Raw genomic sequence first — 26,178 nt, 5'->3', positions numbered from 1 at the left:
CCCTCTCACTCATTCCAACCTCTCTCCCACAGAACGTGCAGACCTCCGCTCCCTCCGTTCCCACCCTAACTTCACTATCAAACTCGCAGATAAGGGAGGCGCTGTAGTGGTATGGCCCACTGACCTTCACATAGCTGAGGCCAGGTACCTACTCTTTGACACCTCCCACTGCCCCCAGATCATGACCCCACCCCTGACCACCAAACCATCATCTCTCAACCATTCACAACCTCATCACCTCAGGTGACCTCTCAACAACAGCCTCCAACCACATCGTTCCCCAACCCTGCACCACCCGTTTCTTTCTCATTCCCAAAATCCACAAACCTGACTGTCCTGGCCGACCCATTGTCTCTGCCTGCTCCTGCCCCACTGAAGTTATTTCCGCTTACCTTGACTCTGTTTTCTCCCCCATAGCCCAGGACACCACCCACTCCCTCTACCTCCAAGACTTCCAATTCCCTGGCTCCCAAAACTGCATCTTCGCTATGGACATCCAGTCGCTGTACACTTGTATCTCCCATGCAGATGGCTTAAAAGCCCTCTGCTTCTTCCTCTCCCGCAGGCCCAAACAGTCCCCCTCCACCAACATCCTCATTGCTTAACTGAATTCATCCTTACCCTTAACAACTTCTCCTTTTAACCCCTCTCACTTCCTACAGACTAACAGGTTAGCCATGGGAACCCGCATGGGGCCCGAGCTATACCTGCCTCTTCGTAGGATACATGGAACAGTCCCTCTTCAGCTGCTACACTGGCACTATCCCCAACCTCTTCCTCCACTAAATCGATGACTCTATCGGCGCTGCCTCATGCTCCCATGAGGAGCTTGAACAGTTCGTCAACTTTACTAACACTTTTCACCCCAACTTCAAATTCACCTGGACCATGTCTGATACCTCCCTCTCCTTCCTGGACCCCTCTGTCTCCGTCTCTGGTGACCACCTCGAAACGGACATCTATTTCAAGCCCACCGACTCCCATGGCTACCTAGAGTACGCCTCCTCTCACCCATCTTCCCACAAGAATGCGATCTCCTGCTCCCAATTCCTCTGCCTCTGCCGCATCCGCTCCCAAGCTGGGGGCGTTCCACTCCCGAACATCCCAGATGTCCTCCTATTTCAAGGACTGCAACCTCCCCCCTTCGGTGGGCGAAAATGCTATCGACCGTATCTCCTGCCCCTCTGCCCTCACATCCCCTCCCCGCAGCAAAAACAAAGACAGAATCCCCCTTGTCCTCATATATCACCCCACTAACCTCCATATCCAACGTATCATGCTCCGCCACTTCTGCCACCTACAATCCGACCCCACCCCTATCTGCCTTTCGTAGGGACCGCTCTCTCTGCGACTCCCTCGTCCACGTCACACTCCCCACTAGCCCCACTACCTTTCCGTGCAACCACAGGAAGTGCTACACCTGCCCCTATACCTCCCCCCGACCTCCATTCAAAGCACCAAAAAAACCTTCCACATCAGACAGAGGTTCACCTGCACGTCCGTTAATGTAGTCTATTGCATCCGCTGCTCCCGATGTGGCCGCCTGTATATCAGTGAGACCACGCGGAGGCTCGGAGACCGCTTTGTAGAGCACCTGTGCTCTGTTCGCGACAGACGACAACACCTTTCAGTTGCAAACCATTTCAACTTCCCCTTCCACTCCGTGGGCGACATGTCCATCCTGGGCCGCCTCCAGTGTCACAGTGACGCCATCCGGAAACTGGACGAGCAGCACCTCCTATTCCGTCTTGGGAGCCTCCAACCCAATGGTCTCCATGTGGATTTTACCAGTTTCAAAATCTCCCCACCCCTGGCCTCATCCCATGTCCAACCCTCCCTCTCATCCCCGCGTCCCTGATCTGACACAACCTGTCCATCTTCATCCCCACCTATCTGCTACTCCCACCTCACTGACCAATCCCCACCACTCCCTACAGCACTCACCTCTCACCATCCCACCTACCTTCCGCAGCCCCACCCCTCCTCTCTCTCTCTTTATTTCTGAGCTCCTTCCACACCCCCACCATTTCTGGAGAAGGGTCCCAACCCAAAACACTACTTTCCTGCTCCTCTGATGCTGCCTGGCCTGCTGTGTTCCTCCAACTCCACATTGTGTTATCTCTGACTCCAGCATCGGCTGTTCTTACTATCTCTAATGTTATTCCAGCCATTTGGTTTGTCTCGAGCACCATCCTCTTTTTGATATCTTTGTAATTATTTTGCTGCTTTAAGTAATTGGATCATAGATCATCCCTTCACTTGACATTCAGCTGTTGACACTTTACTCACACCATTTGTACCATCTTTTGACATCCTTAATTACCTGGAATTATCTTGCAGTTATCTCTCTTGCCTATAAATTCTGCGCCTCTGTGATTCCTTCCACTTCACTTTGATGAAGGAGCAGTGCTCCAAAAACTTGTGGTTTCAAATAAACCTGTTGGACTATAACCTGGTGTCTTATGACTTCTAACAATGTATTCTAAGGTATAGAGCCATAGAATGTAACGGTGGAGAAGAGGCAGTTCAGCCCTTCGTGTACGTCCACGCTCTGCAAGAAATATAAGAATGTTAAAATTAAAGCAATGAATAGAAGAATTCAGATCTGTCCCTCAAGTGCTACACCTCAACGTTTAGCATTTAACCGTACATATATAGCCTGATTTTCTTAAAATAACATTGAGGCTAATGCCATTTCCATTAGTTATGTGTAGATAGTACATTAACTCAGATGGGGAACAGGTGCATGCTTAAATGCCAATCTTGAGAAAATACAGACTTAAATTGAGCCATTCTGCTTTTAGCTTCACAGAAGCAGCATTTCACAACCTTTCTGGTGACATGCCACTGGATGTTTAAGAATAATTGTTGTATATGCGCAGTTTCAAATAAATTTACTGCAGGAAGTTAAGTCTTCTCATTAAAAGTATAATTACCCATTTCACAATGTGGTAATTTAGTTACTGTCCACCCCTGCACTGAAAATTATGACTATTGTGAACTCTATTTTCTTCAGTTATTAATTGTAGCAAATGTTAAAAATGCCAATTTTCTTGAAGAAAATCAAGTTGTTTTACTGTCTTTTCTGGCTCTGCTTTTCTCTTTCAATCCAATCTTTCTATCCTCCTCTCTTTCTGCATCTGATTTGGCATTGAATTCGTTCTCCATAATTTGCTTTTCTTGCACTGTCCTCCTTTTAATCTTACAATCTGTTCTTGCCTGTTCACCTATTTTCTCCTTTCTCCTTTCCTCTCTTCCCTGTTATTGGCTCAAGCTTCCGGCAACGTGTCATATGTAAAATGAAAAAATTAAACCTAACTATGCCCAAACATGTTTTAAATGACCAGATTCCATAAGTACCATTAAAACAAAATCTGAGGCAATGTGTTGAATTTAAATAATTATAAACACACCTCATTCTTTAAAAATTTCCTTCCAAAAATCAGAAATCTGATATCCTACACAGAATAACACGCCTTAACTGTCTGTTAGGCGAAGCTCACACTAGTATATCGCAAAAATATGCCATTAATCTCACTTTCATTGAAGAAATTCCATATATCCCAACACAGCATTTCCATATATTAAATGGATGTGAAATTGCTAGCTTGATGTACGTTTATGTTAGATTATGAGCAATTTCATACTATTGTCCAACAATTATTAAGGATTGGTTAAGAATTTTGCAAATCCATTTGCATTAAGCCTTATCGAGAGGTTTCAGTCCTGAGAGTCAGATAAGTGGATTTGGATAGATATTCAAATGGGTTTGGACTTAGGTGCTGTGGATGAAGTTGTTCAATAAAAATCACAAACTTCTGTAAAGGAACTCTACATCAAAACGTCTCTTAATGACAACATCAAGACTGTGAACTGATTTTGTGGAGGACTGTACTTTTGAATCACTGGTACTGGTTTTCCAGCTCTGTAGCTGGGAGTTTGAATTTTGAACAAGATGACATTACTTTTTTAATGGAATTCACTTTTATTGTGTATACCTCATTTTTCAGATGTAAATATGGCAAGCATTTGTACTACTAATTTGTTTAGCCTGCTCGTTACTGATACTGGCTTTGCATTTATACCAAGTCCAGATATATTTGCAACTGTATTTGTCTGCTCAGTTCTCTCACCACATGTTTTATCTCATCGAATTGAACTTGGGAATTCCACATAGTTATCTTTTAAAGATAACTTTGTGTAGGAGTGATTTATATTTTCTGAGATTCCAAGGAAATGCCTGAAATACATAAAAAATCAACTAGTTCAAATTTGCATTGGTGCACACAAATTCAGAAACTTGCCTTGTGGAAAATAATGATAGTGTTAAGGTGTAGAAATAGTTCTAAAGTGCTAATTAGATAAGTTTGTGTGAATTTAACTGGCAGTTTTCATTATCATGAGAAACTTTATCACAAGGTTTGTATGCCATGTAAACTGCTGATGTCATTATAATATATCCATCCCTTTGCTTACCAAGAATCTATTCAGTCTGCCTTAAAAATATTCAATGAATCTGCTTCCATCACCTCCTTGAGAAAGAGAGTTCCAAACACTCATGACCTTCTATGAGAAAAAATTCTCTTCCTCTCTGTCCTAAATAGTCAACCCCTTATTTGTAAAGTGTGACCTCTAATTGCAGCTTCTCCCTTAATAGGAAGCATCCTGTCTACATCTACCCTGTCAAGACCAGTTAGGATCTTGTATATTTCAATCAAGTCTCCTCTTTTCTGAAATCCAACAGATATAATCTGATCCTGTCTAATCTTTTCCCACAAGACAGTCTGCCCATTCAGGGTATTAGTCTAGTAAATCTTCTCTGATCTGTTTTCATGTATTTACAACCTTCCTTAAATAAGGAGACCAATATTGTCGACAGGACTGCAGATGTGGTTTTATATAACCCCATGCTGCATGACATTACTTCCTCACATCACCCAGTAGAGCTATCCTACATTTGTAAATTGTGTCCAATATAATGCTTTTACAATTAACTAATGGGCAGGAAGTTTCTGATCTACCTTATCCAAAACTATCAGAAATATGTAAACCTCTAAAGTTGAAAACTTCTTTTCTTTATTTCTTCATTTACCTGACCTAATATTCTGTTTTGATTTGTTTTTCTATGTTTTTAAGATGGCACTGGAGAATGGTGACACTGTATAACACTTTTCACTGTGTATTTTGTAATAAAATACGCATGACAATAAATAAATAAATCCAAATGAAAGCTCTATCAAATCTCCCCTCAATCTCATTTTCTCCAGCATAATCTTGCAATTAAAATTCTTCATCCTTTGAACTGTGACTTTGTTGTTGATGTATGGATGTAATTGGAAATTTGTATAACTGAAGCAAAACCTCCTTACTTTTGTACTCCATCTCTCTTCTGATAAATAAGAGCATTCCTATTAGCTTTGTTAATTACTTTGTGATTCGTACAAGATCACTCAGATCCTTCTACATCTCAGTGCTCTGCATTCTGGAGGGCACAGTGGCATAATGCCGTAGTACTACTAATCCAGATCCCCAGGCTATTGTTCTGAGGGCATGAATGGCAAATGGTGAAATTTTATTTTCAAAATCTGAAATTCAAACTAGCTCTTCCCCCTCTCCCCTAACTCTCTCAAACATCAATCGCACCATTCTGTTCAAAGTCACATTCTGTGCCAAGCCTCACTGAGATGCCTCACTTTTTTGAAGAAAAAGAGCTGGCTGATACCAGGTGCAAAAGCAAACAATTTTAGCTGTCTTCCTTAACTTCCTAATTTCAAGTGAACTTCCAGTGGAGATCCTGCTTCAGTCTGAGAAATTTCAATTGGATTTTTAAAAGGTAAATGAGAGCAAAACTTAGTTTTATGAAGTTTAAAACTCCCTCAGTTACTAACTGCTAGTATCTAGTACTGCCATCAAAATTTGATTTGTTTGGCTCGTGAAACTACCTGAGGTTGCATGCAGGATATACATTCCAGTTTGCGCAAAGGATATCCAATCAAAGGTGATTGGATGTAATAGCTTTTTGCAATGTTTTCAGACCCTGAAATTGGCTGCAGGATAATTATTTAAAAAATAACAGAAATGTTTGAAAACCTTGTGAAGAACTGAAAATAGTATTCAGAACCAAGCAATACCAATATAGTGTTATTAAGAGATCTAACATTTCCGGAAATGTCGTACTTGTTCATTGAATTCAAAGATTTTTCTGTTCTTTTCCAGAATATGATAGACTGGGATTTCTGCTGAAGTTAGATTCCAAAATGTAAGTAGAAACTTTGTTTAACTAACTGTTAACTAATTGAGTGCATTTGTTTTTAAGACATTCTAACATTGGGCTCAAGGCAGAATATTTTGGCCATTGACACAGGTAGCGAGAGAAGTTGCAGGCAAAGACTCGGATTGTAAAATTTTATGTCCTGTATTTCCTCTGTTATTAACTATTGATGAATGCTATGCTTATAAGAACGGATACCATTCACTTGCTGCATGAAAAAAATTTTCTTCACATTGCAATTCTGTCTTTTGCCAATTACCTTAAATCTGTGGCTACAGGTTCTCAATTCTTCCTTCAATGAGAACAGTTTCACTCTGTCTACTCTGTCTAGATCCCACAAGAATTTGGATACCTCTATCAACTTTCCTCTCAACCTTCTCCAATTAGAACAATCCTAAATTCCCCAATCTTATGTCACTGAAGTTTGTCATTCCTGCAGGCATTCTCGTGAATTCTCTTTGTCAACACATACCACCGCTCCTACCATCTAAAAGGACAAGGGCAGCAGATACATAGGAAAACAACCACTTGCAAGTTGTTCTTTAAGTCAGTCACCATCCCAATTTGCAAATAATTGTCATTCCTTCACTGTTGCTGGTTCAAACTCTTGGCGCTTCCTCCAGAATAGCGTTATAGATGTACCTATGGCAAATGAACTGCAACAATTCAAGAAAGCAGTTCACCGTTACTTTCTCAAGTGCATTAGGAATGTGCACTAAATGCTAGCCCAGCCAGTGAAACCCACATTCCCTGAATGAATAAAGAAAAGAAAAATGTTGATCCACAGTTTTATACAGGTTTAACAAAATTTCTGACCTTTGTAGTGTAAGCCTTTCCTTATAAAGTCCAAGATGCCACTTGCTTTATTAACTGCACTCTCCAATGCTCTTGAGAAATTGGTGATCCACCTTACTGAATTTCTGAAGTTCATGTGGTGGAATGTTTATAGTAATCCCTGTGACCAGTTTTCAGAGCTATTCAATTTAGTTCCCCCATTCCTCTTTTCTAAATATAAGAGCAAAATCTCACTAAATTAATGCAACATTACTAAATTAACTAAAGGAATAAATGATGCAAGGATTACGTTTTAATGTTGAAAACAGAAAGCCAGATCCTCCTAAAATGTAGTAACTCCTTGACACCGTTAAGTTGTGGAAAGGATGTGTAAATCCTGTTGCTTGATATTAGAACAAGTTTTTTTTAAGAGTCAAAAAACAGAGGTGTACAGCACAGAAACAGGTCCTATGGCCCAAATCGTCAATGCAGACCAGTTTTTATAAACTGAACTAGTTCCATTTGCCTGCCTTTGGCTCATATCCCTCAAAATCTTTCCTATCAATGTACCTATCAAGTTTAGCAAGTTTGCAGATGACACTAAGATTGGTGGAGTAGCAGATAGTGAAGGGGACTGTCAGAGAATGCAGCAGAATATAGATAGATTGGAGAGTTGGGCAGAGAAATGGCAGATGCAATCCAGGCAAATGCGAGGTGATGCATTTTGGAAGATTCAATTCAAGAGCGAACTATGTGGTAAATGGAAAAGCCCTGGGGAAAATTGATGCACAGAGAGATCTGGGTGTTCAGGTCCATTGTACCCTGAAGGTGGTAACGCAGGTCGATAGAGTGGTCAAGAAGGCATATGGCATGCTTTTATTCATCGGACGTGGTATTGAGTACAAGAGTTGGCGGGTCATGTTACAGTTGTATAGGACTTTGGTTCGACCACATTTGGAATGCTGCATACAGTTCTGGTCGCCACTTTAACAAAAGGATGTGGATGCTTTGGAGAGGGTGCAGAGGAGGTTCACGAGGATGTTGCCTGGTATGGAGGGCGCTAGCTATGAAGAGAGGTTGAGTAGATTAGGATTATTTACATTAGAAAGACGGAGGTTGAGGGGGGACCTGATTGAGGTCTACAAAATCATGAGAGGTATAGACAGGGTGGATAGCAAGAAGCTTTTTCCCAGAGTGGGGGACTCAATTAATAGGGGTCATGATTTCAAGGTGAGAGGGGAAAAGCTTAAGGGAGATATGCGTGGAAAGTTCTTTATGCAGAGGGTGGTGGGTGCCTGGAACGCGTTGCCAGTGGAGGTGGTAGAGGCGGGCACAATAGTGTCATTTAAGATGTATCTAGACACATACATGAATGGGCAGGGAGCAGAGGGATACAGATCCTTGGGAAAATAGGCGACAGGTTTAGATAGAGGATCTGGATCAGCACAGGCTTGGAGGGCCGAAGGGCTTGTTCCTGTGCTGTAATTTTCTTTGTTCTATCCAAATGTTTTTTAAATGTTGTAATTGTACCTGCCTCTACAACTTATTGTGGCAGCTGCTTCCATATGAGCATCACCCTCTGTGTGAAAATTTGCCCCGGAGGTCCCTTTTAAGTCTTTTCCCCTTTCACCTTACAACTGTGCCCCATAGTTTTGGACTCCACTATCCTGGGAAAAAGACTTTGGCTATTCACCTCCCGAGATTTTATAAACCTCTATAAGGTCACCCCTCAGCCTCCTGTGTTTCAGGGAAAAAAAGGCCCAGCTTATCCAGCTTCCCCTCATAACTCAGACGTCCAGTCTTGGTAACATCCTTATAAATCATTTTTGTACCCTTTCCAGTTTAATAATATCCTTCCTGTAGCAGGACGACCAAACTTGTATGCAGTACTCCAAATGTGACCAATGTCTTGTACTGCTGCAACATGACGTCTGAACTTTTGTACTTTGTGCTCTAACCGATGAAGCCAAACGTGCCAGGTGCCGCCTTCACCACCCTGTCTACCTGTAATGTCACTTTCAAGGAACTATGTACCTGCACCCCATATCTTTCAGTCCGACAGCATAGTCTGGGGCCCTACCGTTAACTGTGTAAGTCCTGCTCTAGTTTGTCTTACTAAAATGCAACATCTTGCATTTGTCTGAATTAAACTCCATTTGCCATTCTTTGGCCCACTTTATTTTAAGAAATAAAATATAAACCTGTAACAATAATGTTATTGAAGTTCTGCAATTTCAGTCTATTATTGGTTGACATTAACATTCTCTTTGCAACAAGCAATTTCCCTGCCTTCATTTCCAAAGACTAAGTCCAAAGTTCTGCAATTTCCTCTAAATTTCCCATCTCTGTCCTTTTCAAGAGACTCTTCAAAGCTTACCTCTTTGACCAAACTTTTTGGTCATCTTTTCCAACTGCTTCTGTAAAGCTCCTTGCAACATTTTTGCCAAAGGCATTGTATGCATTCACGTCATTACTGTGTCTTCATTATTCTCAATGTGATGAGAACAATTTAGGAACTATAGTGTTAAGACTATTTGGTCCAAGCAGAAAAAAGAGAATGTATTTGTTTGACAATACCAGGAGAAGAGGAGGAAGCTATTGTTCAGCGAGGGCTAACTGTGGGTATTGATTGATGCAGACATGTTCTTACCTATGTACACCTGTGGTAAGTTTCACATCTAACACAGCTTAAAATTAATCCCTAAAAAGCACTTCATCGTAAGTTAATTATGATTAATTGACATCCCTTGGAACAACAAACTTTTAATGATACAATTAGGATTTTAAAGCTAATTATTTACTTTCCCGATGGTTCCTTGCAGCAGAGGTTTGAAGTGTTTGCGCTAAAGTAGTTTTGACTGGTGAGGTACGAATGCAACTTAGCTGAACTATGTTTGCAAGCGCATTTAGGAGAACTAACCTATATGCTAAATATTCCTTCAGAAAATCCTGTTGGACATTGAGCTGAGCTTCAAACCTTACATTCTAGCCATCGTCAAGACAACCTATTTCAACCTTCATAATAATGTAATTTCTTACCCTTTGTTAGCCCCATTGCCGCAGTTAGTATTAAGAGATTGAAAAGTTACAATTATCTGCTCAAAGTGAGGAATGTTAATACTGGGAAATGGAGAATGCAGTCGGTTCAGGTACATTTTGGTGTTGACAATTACATCTCCCAGCAACGGCTACTGACCAGAATTGTGAAAGCTTTGCTGATTTTCTTTTGCTTCTTGTTAAGATTAATGTACCCACTGTGCTGCATAAGAACTGTTAACTCAATATAGAATTTAGATATTGAACCTGAATCCTCCCTAGTATCTTTAACCTGTTCCACCTACAGTGTGCATTCACCCAGTGAACCATTCAAAATCTCTTCTGATATTTTGTTTTACTGCACTTATGAGTGCTTATTCAATGCAGGAATAACTTAATTTAATTTAGAGCAAATCCAAGAATAACAAACTCAGAACAAATGTTAGTGTGAAGTGCTGGATTAATACATTTTACTTTATTACCTTTTGCTCTGTTTGTTTTGTCAGTTTTCTTCCTTACTAATCTGGAAATGTTCCCTTCAGAGCACAATAACAGCTATTAAAATGTCAAATTTGTACACCTGACATACTCCAGCTGCATGCTGCAGATTTTGTGGTCTTCTCAACTTCTGCTGTTTGACTGAAAGTAAGTCTTCAGAAATAAAACAGTGCTGAACAGCATCTGAGCAACACCCAAAATTTAGATAGGGGTTTATTGAAATTTCCAAGCTTAGTATGCTGATAGTTGCACACTACAGTGACCATGATGATGAAGTCATCATATTTTTTGATTCTTTGGAGGTCATTCATATAGATTTGATCTGTCTATTTAACAAAAGCATTTGAAAAGAAGGACTTAAGATATATACACATATCTTTGAGCACACTTAAATGCATAGATGTAATTTCTTATAAGCTCGTGTCTTTTTGCCAGAACAGGTACCTGATTCCAGAATTTAGTATAGCCTTTGGGCATGACAATCACCCTAAAACTTTTGCAGCAATCTCTTAAACTTCATGGAGAAACGTGCCTCATTTGAGATTCAAGTTAGTATTCAAAAAGGTTACAGATCATGAAATTCTAAATTTATTTGGAAGGTAAAAGCGCTACTTCGATACACATGCGCATTCTAATTGGTTGGGCATTGATAAATTGGGAATAGTGATTAAATGTTGTGCACTTGCATAATTAGTTGCAATTGGTAAAATGTTAAGTTATATGAGAAATCAAAGGGAAGTGACAAAATAGAGAATACCAATCCTTGCACTGAATCAAACTATTAGTAGTCCCTCCTGAGACCGAAGAATGCGAGAAGTCCAAATATGAAAAATTGTGTTCTGAAAGGAAATCCAGTATGCAGGCTCCACTCTAGAGGCAAGTGATAGAGCAGCCTAAGATTGTGAGCCTTCTTGGATGCTACATTGCAATAACTGGTTGCAAGGAAGGTGAACCTGTTTGTCACTCAATAGCAGCATTCCCATTAATTATCATTATTCCATGAATAAAAGGAGGCAGAGATCATTAATGCCACTAGTTGTGCCAGCCCTAAGCCACGTGTTAACAGTCGGTGTCCTAAACGCATCTGGTGTAACGTGTCACCTGGATATATGCTCACTTGAATCTTGTAAAGAAAATATTTGCAAAAATGTTCAATTCCTTTCTGGCCGGAAGACAGCCAATGTAGTACTGTTTAAGGGAGTAAAGGATAAACTGGGGAAGTGCAGACCAGTCAGTTTAACCTTGCTGGAGAAACTATTGAAAGCAATTCTAAGGGACAGAATTAATCTGCATTTGGAGAGGCAGGGATTAATCAAGAAGAGTCAGCAGGTTTTGTTAAGGGAAGGTCATGTCAGAACAACTTGTTTGAATTTTTGAATTGGCAAAGTTTTTGACAAAGTCTCGCATGGGAGACTGATAGTAAAAGTAAGGGCCCATATAGGATCCAAGGAAATTTGGTAAATTGTACCCACATTTGGATGACCAGCAGGAAGCAGAAGGTGATTGAGGTTGCAGGTTTGCTCGCCGAGCCGGTGTGTTTGGTTGCAGATGTTTCGTCACCCTGCTAGGTAACATTGTCAGTTTCCCTCCGGTGAAGTGTTGATGTTCTGTCCTGCTTGTCATTTATGTGCCTCGGTTTGTTGGGGTAGTTGGTATTACTTCTGGTTTTGTTCTTCAGTGGTTTGTATATCGGGTCCAGTTCAGTGTTTGTTGACAGAGTTCCGGTTGGAATGCCAGGCTTCCGGGAATTCCCTGGCATGTGCCTGTTTGGCTTATGCTATTTATGGATGTGTTGTCCCAGTCAATCGTGTGCTTCTTTGTGTGTATTGAGATCAGTGAGAATTGGTCACACCTCTTGGTGGCTAGTTGGTGTTCGTATATCCTTCATTGCCAGTTTTCTTCCAGTTTGTAATGTTTCTCACAGTCCTTGCATGGTGTTTTGTATATTACATTAGTTTTATTGGTTGTGGGTATGGGGTCCTTTATGTTCGTCAGTAGCCAAACAGAGACATGCCAGGGAATTCTTGGAGGCCTGGCATTTCAATCGGAGCTCCGTCAACAAACACATTGAACTGGACCCGATATACAAACCACTGAAGAACAAAACCGGAAGTAGTACCAACTACTCCAGCAAACCGAGGTATGTAAATAACAAGCAGGATGGAACACCAGTGCTTCACTGGAGGCGCACTGATGATGTTGCCTAGTAGGGTGATGAAATGTCTGCAACCAAACACACTGGCTTGGTGAGCAAGTTTACAACTTCATCCACAACCCAAGCTACAAATCTTCTCAAAAACTTCACAGGGTGATTGTTGTAGTGCCTTTCTGTGTGTTCAGTGGAGTCCTACATGGGGCAAGTGTTGTGGCCCTTACTGTTTGTGGTTTATATGAATGATTTTGACTTGAATATAGGAGGGTTGATCAGTAAGTTTGCCGATGGCACAAAAGTTGAATTGGCAAATAATAAGGAGCACAGTCATAATTTACAAGAGGATATAAACGGGTTAGTTAGATGGACTGATCAGTGGCAAGTGGAATTTAATCTAGATAAACATGAGGTGATGCACTTGGGCAGGACAAACGAGGCAGCGGAGGTACACAATGAATGATGAGACCCTGGAAAACACCAAAGTTCAGAGGGATCTTGGTGTGCATGTACATTGGTCCCTTAAGGTGAGTAAAATGGTTAAGAAGGCATATGTTATACTTCTGTTTATTAGATAAGGTATCAAGTTTAAGAGAAGGTTATGCTGGAAATGTGTAAAATTTTCATTATGCCACAGCTAGAGTGTTGTGTGCAGTCTGGAATCCACATTATAGGAGGGATTTAACTGCACTGGAGAGTTTGCAGAGCAGATTTACCAGGACATTTCCTGGGCTGGAGAATTTTTTCTGAAGAGAGATTGGACAGACTGGGTTTTGTTTTCCTTCGAGTAGAGGGAAGAGGATTGAGATGTATAAAATTGAGGAGCATAGTAAGGGTAAACAGGAAGAAACCTTTCCCCTTGATGTTGAATCAATGACCAGAGGGCATAGATTTAAGGTAAAGCACAGAAGATTTAGAGGAGATGTGGGTGTGGGAATTTGGAATTCACTTCCTGTAAGGGTGTCCCCTCATCCTTTAAAACTTCACCGAGTACAGACCCGGAGTCCTTAACTGCTCCTCATCAGACAAGCCTTTCATCCCTGGGATCATTCTTGTAAACCACCCCTGGATCCCATCCAACATCAGCGTATTCTTCCTTGAATACAGGGCCCAAAACTGCTTGCAATATTCCAAATGTGGTCTGACCAGATCCTTGTACAACTTCACCAGTACATTACTGCTCTTGTATTCTAGCCCTCTGGGGTGGCATGGTGGCTCAGTGGTTAGTACTGCTGCCTCATGGCACCAGGGATCTGGGTTCGATTCCACCCTTGGGTGACTCTGTGGAGTTTGCACATTCTCCCCGTGTCTGCATGGGTTTCTGTTGAGTGCAGTCCAAAGATGTGCAGGCTAGGTGGATTGGCCGTGCTAAATTGCCCATTGTGTTCAGGGATGGGTAGGTTAGGTGTGTTAGCCATAGGAACTGTTACAGAGAAAGGACAGGGGGTGTGTCTGGGTGGGATGCTCTTCGGACGGTCATTGTGGACTTGTTGGGCTGAATGGCCTGTTTCCACACCATGGGGATTCTATGAAATGAATGCTAACTTTGCATTTGCCTCCCCAAATACCAGTTGAACTTGCGCGTTAATCATTAGAGAATTCTGAACAAGGACTCCCAAGTCCCTTTGTGCTTCAGATTTCCAAAGTCTTTCCCCATTTAGAAAATAGTTTATGCTTCTATTCTTCCCACCAAAATGCATAACCTCACACTTTGTAATCCATGTGCCACTTTTCTCGTTGTCCTAGTCTGTCCAAGTCCTTTTGAAGCCTCCTCACTTCCTTAACACTATCTGCCCTTCCACCCATCTTTGTGTCATCTGCAAACTTAGCAACAATGTCCTCACTTCTTTCGGTCAGATCACTGATATATTAATATAGTTGTGATTCCCAACATTGATCCTAGCAGAACTCAATTAGTCACTTGCTTTCATTCCTGAAAATGACCCCTTTCTCCCCACTCTCTGCCTTCTGCCAGTCGGCCCAATCCTCTATCTGTGCTAGCACCTTGCCCAAGCATGGGCTCTTATTTCGCAGGGTCCTGTGTAGCACCTTGTCAAAGGCCTTCTGGAAATCAAAATTGATCATGTTCACTGGCTCTCCTTTGTGTAACTTGCTTGTTACTTCCTCAAAAATTTGAATCAAATTTGTCAGCCTACTGTTGACTAAGCCATGTTGTCTCAGCCCTATTTTACTATACACTTCCAAGTATTTGCAATCTCATCCTTAATATCACCCAGTAAAATCTTACCAACGACTGAGGTCAGACTCACCAGCCTGTGGTATCCTGCCTTCTGTGTCCCTCCCTTCTGAAACAGAGGTGCAACATTAGCCATTTTCCAGTCCTCTGGGATCCTCCCTGACTTCAGTGATTCCTGAAAGATCATTAGTAATACCCCTACCATCTCCTTGGCAATCTCCTTCAGAACTCTGGGACGTAGTTCCTCTGGTCTAGGTCTTTTATCCACCTTCAGACTCTTTAGCCTCTCCAACACATTCTCCTTGGATGGCCACTGCACTCACCTCTATACCCGGCTGTCTTGAAGTTCTGGTATGCTGCTGGTGTCTTCCGCTATGAAAACTGCTGCAAAGTACCTATTTGGTTTCTCTGCCATTTCTTTGTTCTCCATTACTACTTCCTCAGCCTCACTTGTCAGCTGTCCATTGTCTGCTCTTGCCTTTTCTAAATATCTAAAAATAACTCTTTTAATCTTTTGACTTACCAGCTAGCTTACCCTTATATTTCAGCTTCTCCCCACTTATTGCTTATTTAGTTATCTTCTGCTGGTTTTTAAATGCACCCTGTTTCTTTTATATTCCTGGCTTGTAGCTATCGCTGGCTGGCCAGCATTTGTTACTTCTCTAGGTAGCCTAGAGAAGTTGGTGGTGAGTTGCTTTCTTTAACCAGTGCAGTCCACATCCTGTAGGTTAACCCACAATGCCCTGACGGAGTGAATTCTAGGAGTTTGACTCAACGTCAGTGAGGTAATGGTGATTATATTTCCATGTTAGGATAGTGAATGGCTTGGTGGGGAACTTGCAGGTGGTGTTCCCAAGTATCTGCTGCCTTGTCCTAGATAGAAATGGTCATGGGTTTGAAAGGTGCTGTCTAAGGATCTTTGGTGGGTTTCCACTGTGCATCCTGTGATAATATACACTGCTACTACTGTGTGTTGGTTGAGAATGAGTGGATGCTTGTGGATGTGGTGCCAATCAAGTGGGCTGCTAAGTTCCTGATGGTGTCACATTTATTGAGCATAGTTCAAGCTGCACGCATCCAAGCAAGTGGGGAGTATTCTGTCACACTCCTGATTTGTGCCTTATAGATGGTAGACAGGATGTGGGGAGTTGTGATGTCCTTGCCTCAGTATTTCTAGCCTATGACCTGGTGTTGTAGCCACTCTGTTTATGTGGCGAGTCCACTTGAGTTTGGTTGTCAATGGTAACCCCAAGGATGTTGATAGTGGAGGATTCAGTGATGATAATACCATTGAATGTCAAGGTGTGGTAGTTTGATTATTTCTTATTACAGATGGTCGTTGCCTGGCATTTGTGTGGTGTGGATGTTACTTGCCACTTCTCAGCCCAAGTATAGATATTGTCCAGATCTTGTTTGTATTTGAATATGGACTGCTTCAATATCTGAGGAGACGTGAATGGTGCTGAACAGTGTGCATCATTGGCGAACATTCTCACGTCTGACCTTTATGATGGAGTGAAGGCCATGGATAAAGCAGCTGAAGATGGTTTGGTCAAGTACACTATCCTGAGGAACTCCTGCAGAGATGTCTTGAGGCTGACATGACTCACTTCCAACAACCATTTTTCTATGTGCCAGCTATGACTCCTCGGAGATACCCATTGATTCCAGTTTTGCTGTGGCTCCTTGATGCCACACACCATTGAATGCGGCCTTGATGTTAAGGGCTATCACTTACCTCACCTCTAGAATTCAGCTCTTTTGTATATAATTGAGCCAAGACTGTAATGAGGTCAGGAGCTCAGCAGAAACAAAACTGAACATCACTAGTAGGTTATTACTGAGCAAATACTGCTGATAACACTGTTAATGCCACCTTCCATCGCTTCACTGTAGATCGTGAGTAGACGGATGGGATGGTAATTTGCTCAGTTGGATTTTCCCTGCTTTTCATGTACAGGATAAACCTGTGCAATTTTCCACATTGTTGAGTAGCTGCTTGTGTTGCAACTGTATTGGAACAGCTTGGCTAGGGGAGCAGCAAGTTCTGGAGCATAAGCCTTCAGTACTATTGGCGGAATGCTGTCAGGATGTTTGTAGTATTCAGTGCCTCCAAACATTTCTTGACATCACACGCAGTGAATCACATTGGCTGACGACTGGTATTTGTAATGCTTGGGACCACTGGAGGAGCTGAGATGGATTATCCATTTGGCAGTTCTGGATGAGGATTGCTGTGAATGCTTCCGCCTTATCATTTACACTGATGTGCTGGACTCTTGCATCATTGATATTTGTGGAACCTCCACCCACCAGTGAGTTTGATTGTTCAGTACCATTCACAATTGGATGTGATAGGAGTGCAGAGCATAGATCTGATCCATTGCTTTTGGGTTGCTTAGCTCTATCTATCACTTGATAATGTTGTCTGGGATGCAGGTAGTCTTGGTTTGATAGCTTCACCAGGTTGACGTCTTGTTTTTAGCTATTCTCTGTGCTGCTCCTGGAATGCCTTCCTGCACTTTCCATAGAACCAGGGTTGATCTCCTGGCTTGATGGTAATGGTGGAGTAGAGAATATGGCAGGCCATGAGGCTGCAAATTGTGCTGGAGTACAGTTCTGCTGCTAATAGTCACAGCACTTCATCGATGCCCAGTCTTGAGTTGCAAATAGTGTTCAAAGTTTGTCCCATTTAGCACAGTAATAGTGCCACGTAACACGATGGAGGTTATTCTCAATGGGAAGGTGGGACTTCTTCTCCAAGTGGACTGTGAGGTGGTCACTCTTACCAATACTGTCATGGATAGATGCATCTTTATCTGGCAGATTGTTAAGGATAAGGTCAAGTATGTTTTTCCCTCTTGGTTCCCTCATCACCTGCCACAGACCCAGTCTAGCAGCAATGTCCTTTAGGACCTGATCAGCTCAGTCTGCAGTGCTGTTGCCAAGCCTTGATGGTGGAAATTGAAATCCCCCACCCAGAGTACATTTTGCACCTTGCCACCCTCAGTGCTTCCTCCAAGTGTTGTTCAACATAGAGGAATACAGATTTATCAGCTGTGGTAGGACAGTACATGGAAGTTTCCTTGCCCATGTTTAGCTTGAAGCCATGAGACTTTATGGATCTGGAGTCAGTGTTGAGAACTCCCGGGTCCAGTCTGCCCCTACTGTATAGCACTGTTGGCAGCCTCCTCTACTGGGTCTGTCTTGCCGGTGAGCCAGGACGTATCCATGGATCGTGATGATGATGATGTCTGGGACATTGTAGAGTATGTTTCCGTGAGTGTGACTGTGTCAGGCTGTTGCTTGACAAGTCTGTGAGACTGTTATCCCAGTTTTTCCATTAGCTTCCAGATGTTGGTAAAGAGGAATTTGCAGGGTTGACATGGCTGTTTCTGTCTTTGTCTTTTCCAATGCCTGGGTCGATGCCAGGTTGTCCGTTTAGTTTCATATCTTTCTTGAGACTTTGTGTTGATTCATCCAACTGATTGTCTTGCAAGGCCATTTGAGAGGGCAGTTGAGAGTCACCCACATTGCTGTGGCTATGGAGTTTAATTAATAAGTCTATAAAATATATTTCTTTTTGCTTAGGATTAATTTCTGCAGTGCCTCCTGAACTATTCCCAGAAACACCTGCCATTTCTGCTCCGCCATTTCTGCTCCAGCATCTTCCCTGCGAGGCTCCCCTTCCAATCAACTCTGGCCAGGTCCTCACACATGCCGTTGTCGTTACCTTTACTCAGTTGTATTACCATTACATTTGATTCCAGCTTTTCCCTCTCAAACTGCCTCATTACACATCACCAAATCCAGAATTGCCTGTTCCCTAGTAGGCTCTACCACAGGCTGCTCCAAAGAACCATCTTGTTGACATTTCTTAAATTTATTTTCTTGCAATCTGCTGCCAACTTGATTTTCTCAGTCTACCTGCATATTGAAGCCCCTAGCGAGGATTGATGAGTGCCTTTCTTACATGCCTTTCTATCTCCTGATTTATTTTCTTCCCCACATCGAGTCATAGAGATACACAGCACGGAAACAGCCTGTTCGGTTCAACTTGTGCATGCCGGCCAGATATGTACTTCCATTTGCCAGAATTTGGCCCATATCCCTCTAAACGCTTCCTATTCATAGACCCATCCAGATGCCTTTTAAATCTTGTAATCATATCAGCCTCCACCACTTCCTCTGGCAGCTCATTCCATACATACACCACCCTCTGCGTGAAACGGTTGCTCCTATTTGTCCTTTTTATATCTTTCCCCTCTCACCTTAAACCTATGCCCTCAGGTTTTGGACTCCCGCACTGTGGCGAAAAGACCTTGTCTATTTACCCTATCCATGCCTCTCGTTTCATAAACCTCTGTTAAGTCACCCCTCAGCCCCAAGTCTCTAGGGAAAATAGCCACAGCCTATTCAGCCTCTCCCTATAGCTCAAACCTTCCAACCCTGGCAACATCCTTGTAAATCTTTTCTGAACCCTTTCCAGTTTCTCAATGTCCGAGGGAGACCAGAATTGTACACAATACTCCAAAAGTGGCTGAACCAATGTCCTGTACAGCCGCAACGTGACCTCCCAATTCCTATACTCGAAGCACTGACCAATAAAGGCAAGCACACCAAAACGCCGCCTTCACTATCCTGTCTACCTGTGACTCCACTTTCAAGGAACAATGAACCTGCACTCCAACGGCTCTGCTGCCAGGAAGCCTGAATATAACTCCCATCAAGGTCATTTTTTTGCTTTGCGGATCCTCAGCTCTATGCCTTCCCACGTATATTGCTTCTTGCTATCAATTTAGTTTCATTTATTACTAGCAAGGCAACCCTGCCCGCTCTGTCCATCTGCCTGTCCTTTTATAGGAAGCAAATCGTTATACATTTAGTTCCCAGCTTGATTCCCTTGTAGCCATGTCTTTGTGATACCCACAACATCGTACCCACCAATTTCAATCTGCGCTACAAGCTTTATTTGTCTTGTTTCGTACACTGTGTGCATTCAAGTACAACACCAAATGTCCTTTAGGGAAAGAAGCTGCCATCCTTACCTGGTCTGGCCTACATGTGACTCCAGACCCACAGCAATGTGGTTGACTCTTTACTGCCCTCTGGGCAATTAGGGAGGGGCAGTAAATGCTGGCCTAGTCAATGATGCCCACATCCCATGAATAAATAAAAATAAATCTGTCCTGCAATGACTGCCTCCCTTCTCGTAGTCGTCCCCTTATTTACTGTGCCTGAATTTAGATTCCTGAGCCTTTCCATGCTCTGTGTCCTATTACTTGTTCTGGAAACCTCTGCTGAGCGCTCCCCACTTTAACTTTTTTCATAATTTTCTATGCAAATGACACCTCCTGACCTTTTTAATTTAAAGCCCTATCCAGAGCCCTAGCTTTGCGATTCACCAGGACTGTAGTTCCAGCATGACTGGAATAGACCCTGTTCCATCAGAACAGCTCCCTCCTTCCTCAGTACTGGTGCCAATGTCCCATGAATTTGAACCCATTTCTCCTGCACCAATCTGTGAGCCATGTGTATACCTCTTTAATCTTGTCGATCCTATGTGAATTTAGTTGTGTCTCAGGTGGTAATACAGAGATTATTACCTTTTCGGTCCCACTTTTTAATTTAGCCCCTAGTTTTTCATATTCTCTCAGCAGAATCTCTTTCCTCTTTCTGCCTGTATCATTGGTACCAGTTTGGACCATGGCAACTGGATCTTTCCTCTCCCACTCCAAGTTCCTCTGCAGCCCAGATGAGACATCCTGAACACAGGCAACAGAGCCTTCAGACTCTTGATCCTAGGAACACAGAAATGTCTGTTCCCCTGATTATATTATTCCCGATTACAGCTATATTTCTCTTCTTTCTCCATACCACTCTTAAATGGTTTGTTGTACCACGATCCACACGGAGCAAGAATCTTAAACCTGTTAGAGAAGCTTAAGGGCTGAGGCTCCTTCAGCACCACCTCCTGGATTCCTCTACCTGCTTTGCTCATTGTCACACCCTCCTGTGGCTGATCCCTAACTGAATTCGAAGTAGTTACTGTAAGATGTGTGGCTGCTTTTTGAAACCCAATGCCCAGATAACTCTTCCCCCTGCCTGATATGCTGCAGTGTTTGAAGATTGGACTCCAGCTCATCAACTCTGGGCTAGAGTTCCTCAAGCAATCAATACTTGCTACAGATCTGATCACTCCGAAGCACAATGGGTCCACCAGCCCCCACATCCTGCAGGTACAATGCATTGCCTGGCCCTGCATCTCTATTTTATTTATAACGAATAGTTGTGCAGCTTTCTGGTGAGGGGTGTCATAACAAGTGCTTGGTTAGTTTATGGTTTGTTCCAAACTAATGATTTGCACTGTATAGAGTGACAGAATCCTATCTGTCGTATGAGTACTTGTATATCATACTTGTTAGAAAGTTCTGAAAATGTAATTTGTGGGTAACTCTTAGGGAACTGGAGAATCCAGTGGTGGACAACAGAAGAGATGGCTGTGCAAATGCTGATACCCACAAAGACAGACTTTTTATTCCTTCCCAACCCACATTGGGCTACATTCGGTAAGTGCAGAAATTGAGGGACTTGCGTTGTAGCCCCACATAATGCCATATCACTGGCCATGACGATAAGTGAATATGTGCAATATTACTCATTTGTGTAGGAGGTATGATTACTATACATTATGTTGATTAATATTCACGATATCTATTGAGAATGCACACAATTTGCATGTAAAACCCAAATGAGCTTTTTATCAATTGGTTTCATAGCTTTATAAGGAACAAAACTCTTCTCAACAAATGGAATGCCTTGTGAATTTGCATTTTAAAGCAGAGATGCAAAACAAACATTTAGGTGAGGGCAACAACAAAATAATTTTCTGTTGCATGCATTTAATTTGTGATCTGGAGGACTGGGATGAAGTTGAATTTGTGTTCGACTGTGCTGTTAACCTGTAGTTGAATAACCTGTCTGCTGTATTTCATTCAGAGTCATTCCGAGCGGTTTTTGTCCAAATTAGGACTATATTGTAAAAAGTACACTTAATACCCCAGAGTGTTATTGATGCTCTTAAAAGAATTTGATATGGTGTAGATTGGGTTCAAATCAATTTCATTTTGCTGGGATCTTTGTGAAACAGTAAAGAATAATTTTTTATAATATTGATAACTCTACATTTTTTTAAAATGCAAAGTTATGATTTTCTTTCCTAAAGTCACTAGGATTGATTTCACTAGGGTTGAAGTTTAGATGAAGCAGAACTAACAGTTTTTATGCTCTCAATGTCGAAATTATGACAGTGAATTCTGTAAAAATAGGAGCTATGAGTGGCAATATTTTTATGACTGTTGGGGAGGGGCTGTTTCACAGTGATTCTACTCTAATCTCCAAGGAATAAAAGATATGGACAACAGATATTTTGAAAGTCTTAAAGGCATGTTTTGAACTCCAAGCGAACATCAGTTATTAACTGTGTGTGTGTTTGATATTAAGGCATAAGGTGAAACAGAGTCCATTTATTTTTCTACGTGAAAATTACTCAGAAGTGACTTTGAGCAACTAAAAGATGATCTAAGTAAAGACAGGATTCGTAGTAGGAATATGAAATCCTGCAGTGAGAACACCTCTAATGAGAGAGCCAAAACACATTCTCTGGAAAGCATTTGATGTGTGAAGTGCAGAAGTTGTAAGTCAGCAGCTAGAGTATAATTATGGCAAGACAGACCAAGCCTTGCATTATGCTGAAAGATATTCCGGGCTAAAAGGGCAGAAATATCACAGACCAAGGACAGGATGCAAGTCATGCAAAGGAAAAGAAGGGGAATGAACATTCTTGCTGTAAGAAGCTAAATTATTTTGCACACAGGTGTTTGGCAAAGAGGAGACTCCACAAGTAGTTGCAGATGGATTCCAAAGAGATATCAGCTGAAGCTTGTGACAAATCACCCTACACCATGCAACAGGTCAGCTCAGTCAGGTTGATAGATGACAAATGGTTTGTCAGAAGGAGAACACCAAGTTAACATAAAATATAAGGTGGACACTGTTGTGTCATACAATGTCATAACTTTAAGACCTGTGTGGAGTGGCTAAATGTGGTGATCCAAAAATGAAGTCTCAGATGAAAGTTTGAGGCTATCTGATGGCACCATATTGATGCTGAGGAAACAGATTACTCCGAGTCCAGTGCACGGACAAGTGAAAATATGCAGTTCCAGATCATAGATGGCAAGCAACAGCCATTCGTCTCAGCAAGAGCAAGTCTGAAATTTGGACTAAAAATCCTTAATATGCCAAAATAAATTTGTAGTATGTCGCAGCACACTAAACCGTTGACTGCGGAACGTCTCGGAGAAATACAACAGTGTGTTTACTGGTTTAATATGTCTTCCTGGTGAAATTCACCTCCAAGTTGATAGAATCATAGATTTACAGCGCAGAAAGTGGCCCTTTGGCCCACTGTGTCCATGCTGTGCAAAAAGAACAACTCATTTGTTACAATCCCAATTTCCAGTACTTGTTTCATAGCCTTCTATGCCTTGGCATTACAAGTGTGTGTCTAAATGCTTCTTAAACGTTATGATAGCCTTTACAACCCCTTACAAGCAGTGAGTTCCAGATTCTCACTACCCCTGGGTGAAAAAGTTTCTATCTGTCTGTCCTATCTAAGCCCCTCATAATTTTATACATATCAATTATGCCCCATTTCACTCTCATCTTCTCAAAAGTTAACAACCCTAGTCTGTCCAACCTTTTGATAAACAACTCTCCAGCCAAGGTCATGGTACTCTGCATTCTCTCCAGTGCTATCACATCCCTCCAATAATGTGGATTCCAGAACTGTACACAGTACTTTAATTGTGGCCCAGTCAACATTTTATATAGTTCCAGCATAACGTCCTTGCTCTTAAACTCAATGCCTCGACTGGCACAGTGGCTTAGTTGGTTAATGCGCCTGTCTAGTAAACAGGAGATCCTGGTTTCAAATGCCAGCGGTGCCTGCGCTGTTGGGGCGGCACGGTGGCTCAGTGGTTAGCACTGCTGCCTCATAGCACCAGGGACCCGGGTTCGATTCCAACGTCTGGCGACCGTCTATGTGGAGTTTGCACCTTCTCCCCGTGAGTGTGGGTTTCCTCCAGGTCCTCCGGTTTCCTCCCACAGTCCAAAGATGTGCGGGCTAGGTGGATTGGCCATGCTAAATTGCTCATAGTGTTCAAGGATGTGTAGATTAGGTGGGTTATAGGGGTATGGGGTCTAGGTAGGATGCTCTGAGGTTCGGTGTGGACTTGTTGAGCCGAAGGGCCTGTTTCCACAGTGTAGGGGTTCTGTGATCTTCTATGATCTATGAATAAAGGCAAGTATAGCATATGCCTCCTTAACCATTTTATCAACCTATCCTGATACCCTGAACAATCTGTAGATGTGCACACCAAGGTCCCTCTGATCCTTGGTACATGCCAGGGTACTTATTTTTCAACCTGCCTTGTTGTCCTGCCCAAGTGAATTGAATTCCATTTGTCACTGATCAGCGTATCTGACCAGCCCGTTTATATCCTCTTTAGTCTAAGGCCATGCTCCTCACTATTTACCACCTCACCAATTATTGTATCATTTGTATATAGATATGTAGCTAAGACCAAGACAGCATCCACTGAGGCAAGTTCTAGCTGTTCTCAAGGTCAGCCTGAAAGTCAAGATTGAAAGGATGAAAAAGATAGACCAGGAAGGTGACAACTCCTAGAAAGTGAGTTGGTAGCATGATAGCATTAAAACAAGTTGAGAGTATGAATCAACTCAAAAGATCCAAATAAATCTCTGAAGATATCTCACTACTTCATGCCAATCATTGGAGGAACTTTGCCATAAGTTAGAGAATATGTTTAGGCCCAGGATGGAGACCCCAGCATTTCTGTTTCAACACAGCGGTGAGAGAATGTATTGAGGCTCAGGATCAAGGACCCAGCAGCAAGAGGGGAGGCATAGCTTTAACAGTCACAGTTTCAAACCACTGCTGATTGGGAGAGAGAAAAAAAGGTCAAATGGTGTCACAAGGAAGTGATGAGTTGATTGGTTTGTGATTTTTTTTTTGAAAAGTGTATTTTTGGAACAAGGGATTAACTGAGAAACAACAGGAATAAGTAAAAGTCAGGGCTGATTATAATAAAGTAATTTACTTAAAGTACAGTAAGGAAAATAGAGTAATGTTAGTGTAAGGGAAGCAAGTTTAAGTAGAAAAACCAAATGTCCTGGTCCAGGTTGGTACCAGTGACTTGTGTAGGAAGGGGGATGAGGTCGTGCCGTTGGAATTTAGGAAGCTTGGTATAAAGTTAGGAAGCAGGACCTCAAATGTAATAATCTCTAGATTACCCCCAATGCCACATGCATGTGAGTACAGAAATAGAAGGATAATGTTTTAACAAAGATCTGTGGCTCGGGTTGCGGTTGGAATTGTTGGTTGGTTCAACGAGCTGACAGGTTTTCAAACAAACATTTCATCTCCCTTCTTGGTGACATCGTCAGTGCTATGTAGCCTCAGTTGAAGCGTTATTGTTCTATCCTGCTTTGAATTTATATGGTCCAGTTTGTCATGGTGGACAGTCTTGTTTATGGTTTTATACCGTATTGGTATGTAGATGGGATGTATTTCAACATGTTTGTTAATTGCATCAGTGGTTGAAAGCTAGGCCTCCAGGAATTCTCGTGCTTGTCCTTGTCTTGCTTGACCCAGTACTGTAACTTTGTCCCAGTCGAATTGATGTCCTTCTCTGTCAAAGTGAATGAAAGGAGGTAGAATTGGGCGTGCTGTTTTTGCTGCGAGTTGGTGTTCATGTATCCTGGTGGTATGTTTCCTGCCCATCTGACCTATGTAGTGTTTCTCGCAGTTGCTGCATGGTATTTTATATATCATATTTGTCCTGCTCATTGTGGGTATGGGGCCTTTCGTCTTTGAGAGTAACTGGCGAAGTGTGGCTGTTGATTTGTGTGCTATCCTCATTCTGAGGGGAGACTAAACATTTGCAGGAAAACCAGTTAGCTCGCTGAATTAACCGACCGCTCCAAATAGAAGGATAGGCAGCTGAATGCGTGGCTGGAAAGATGGTGCAGGAGGAAGAACTTTAGATTTCAAGGACTTGGATGGGCTTTGGGGAAATTTGCACCTGTGCAAGCCAGATGAGTTGCACCTGCTCAAAGCTGGGACCGAGTTCTTCTCCGTGTTTTTCTAGGGCTTTGGAAGGGCTTTAA

General features: G+C 42.2%; 1 protein-coding gene across 8 annotated transcripts in view; it reads left to right on the top strand.

Moving 5' to 3' along the window:
* LOC109913946 (CMP-N-acetylneuraminate-beta-1,4-galactoside alpha-2,3-sialyltransferase) overlaps positions 1 to 26,178 on the top strand; it is a 425,675-nt gene that overhangs the window by 59,083 nt on the left and 340,414 nt on the right. For 6 of the 8 annotated variants that reach the window (XM_048602385.1, XM_048602384.1, XM_048602387.1 and 3 more), the window contains exons 3-4: positions 6,217 to 6,259; positions 21,387 to 21,494. In XM_048602385.1, coding sequence (XP_048458342.1) covers positions 6,217 to 6,259; positions 21,387 to 21,494 — 151 coding nt within the window. The remainder of the gene's footprint in view (positions 1 to 6,216; positions 6,260 to 21,386; positions 21,495 to 26,178) is intronic. The other 2 variants (XM_048602388.1, XM_048602389.1) reach the window with 1 other exon arrangement.

This window comes from Rhincodon typus, chromosome 10 (assembly GCF_021869965.1).
Source record: "Rhincodon typus isolate 14 chromosome 10, sRhiTyp1.1, whole genome shotgun sequence".
In the NCBI taxonomy this organism is placed as follows: domain Eukaryota; kingdom Metazoa; phylum Chordata; class Chondrichthyes; order Orectolobiformes; family Rhincodontidae; genus Rhincodon; species Rhincodon typus.
This window is presented reverse-complemented; position numbering and strand designations above follow the sequence as displayed.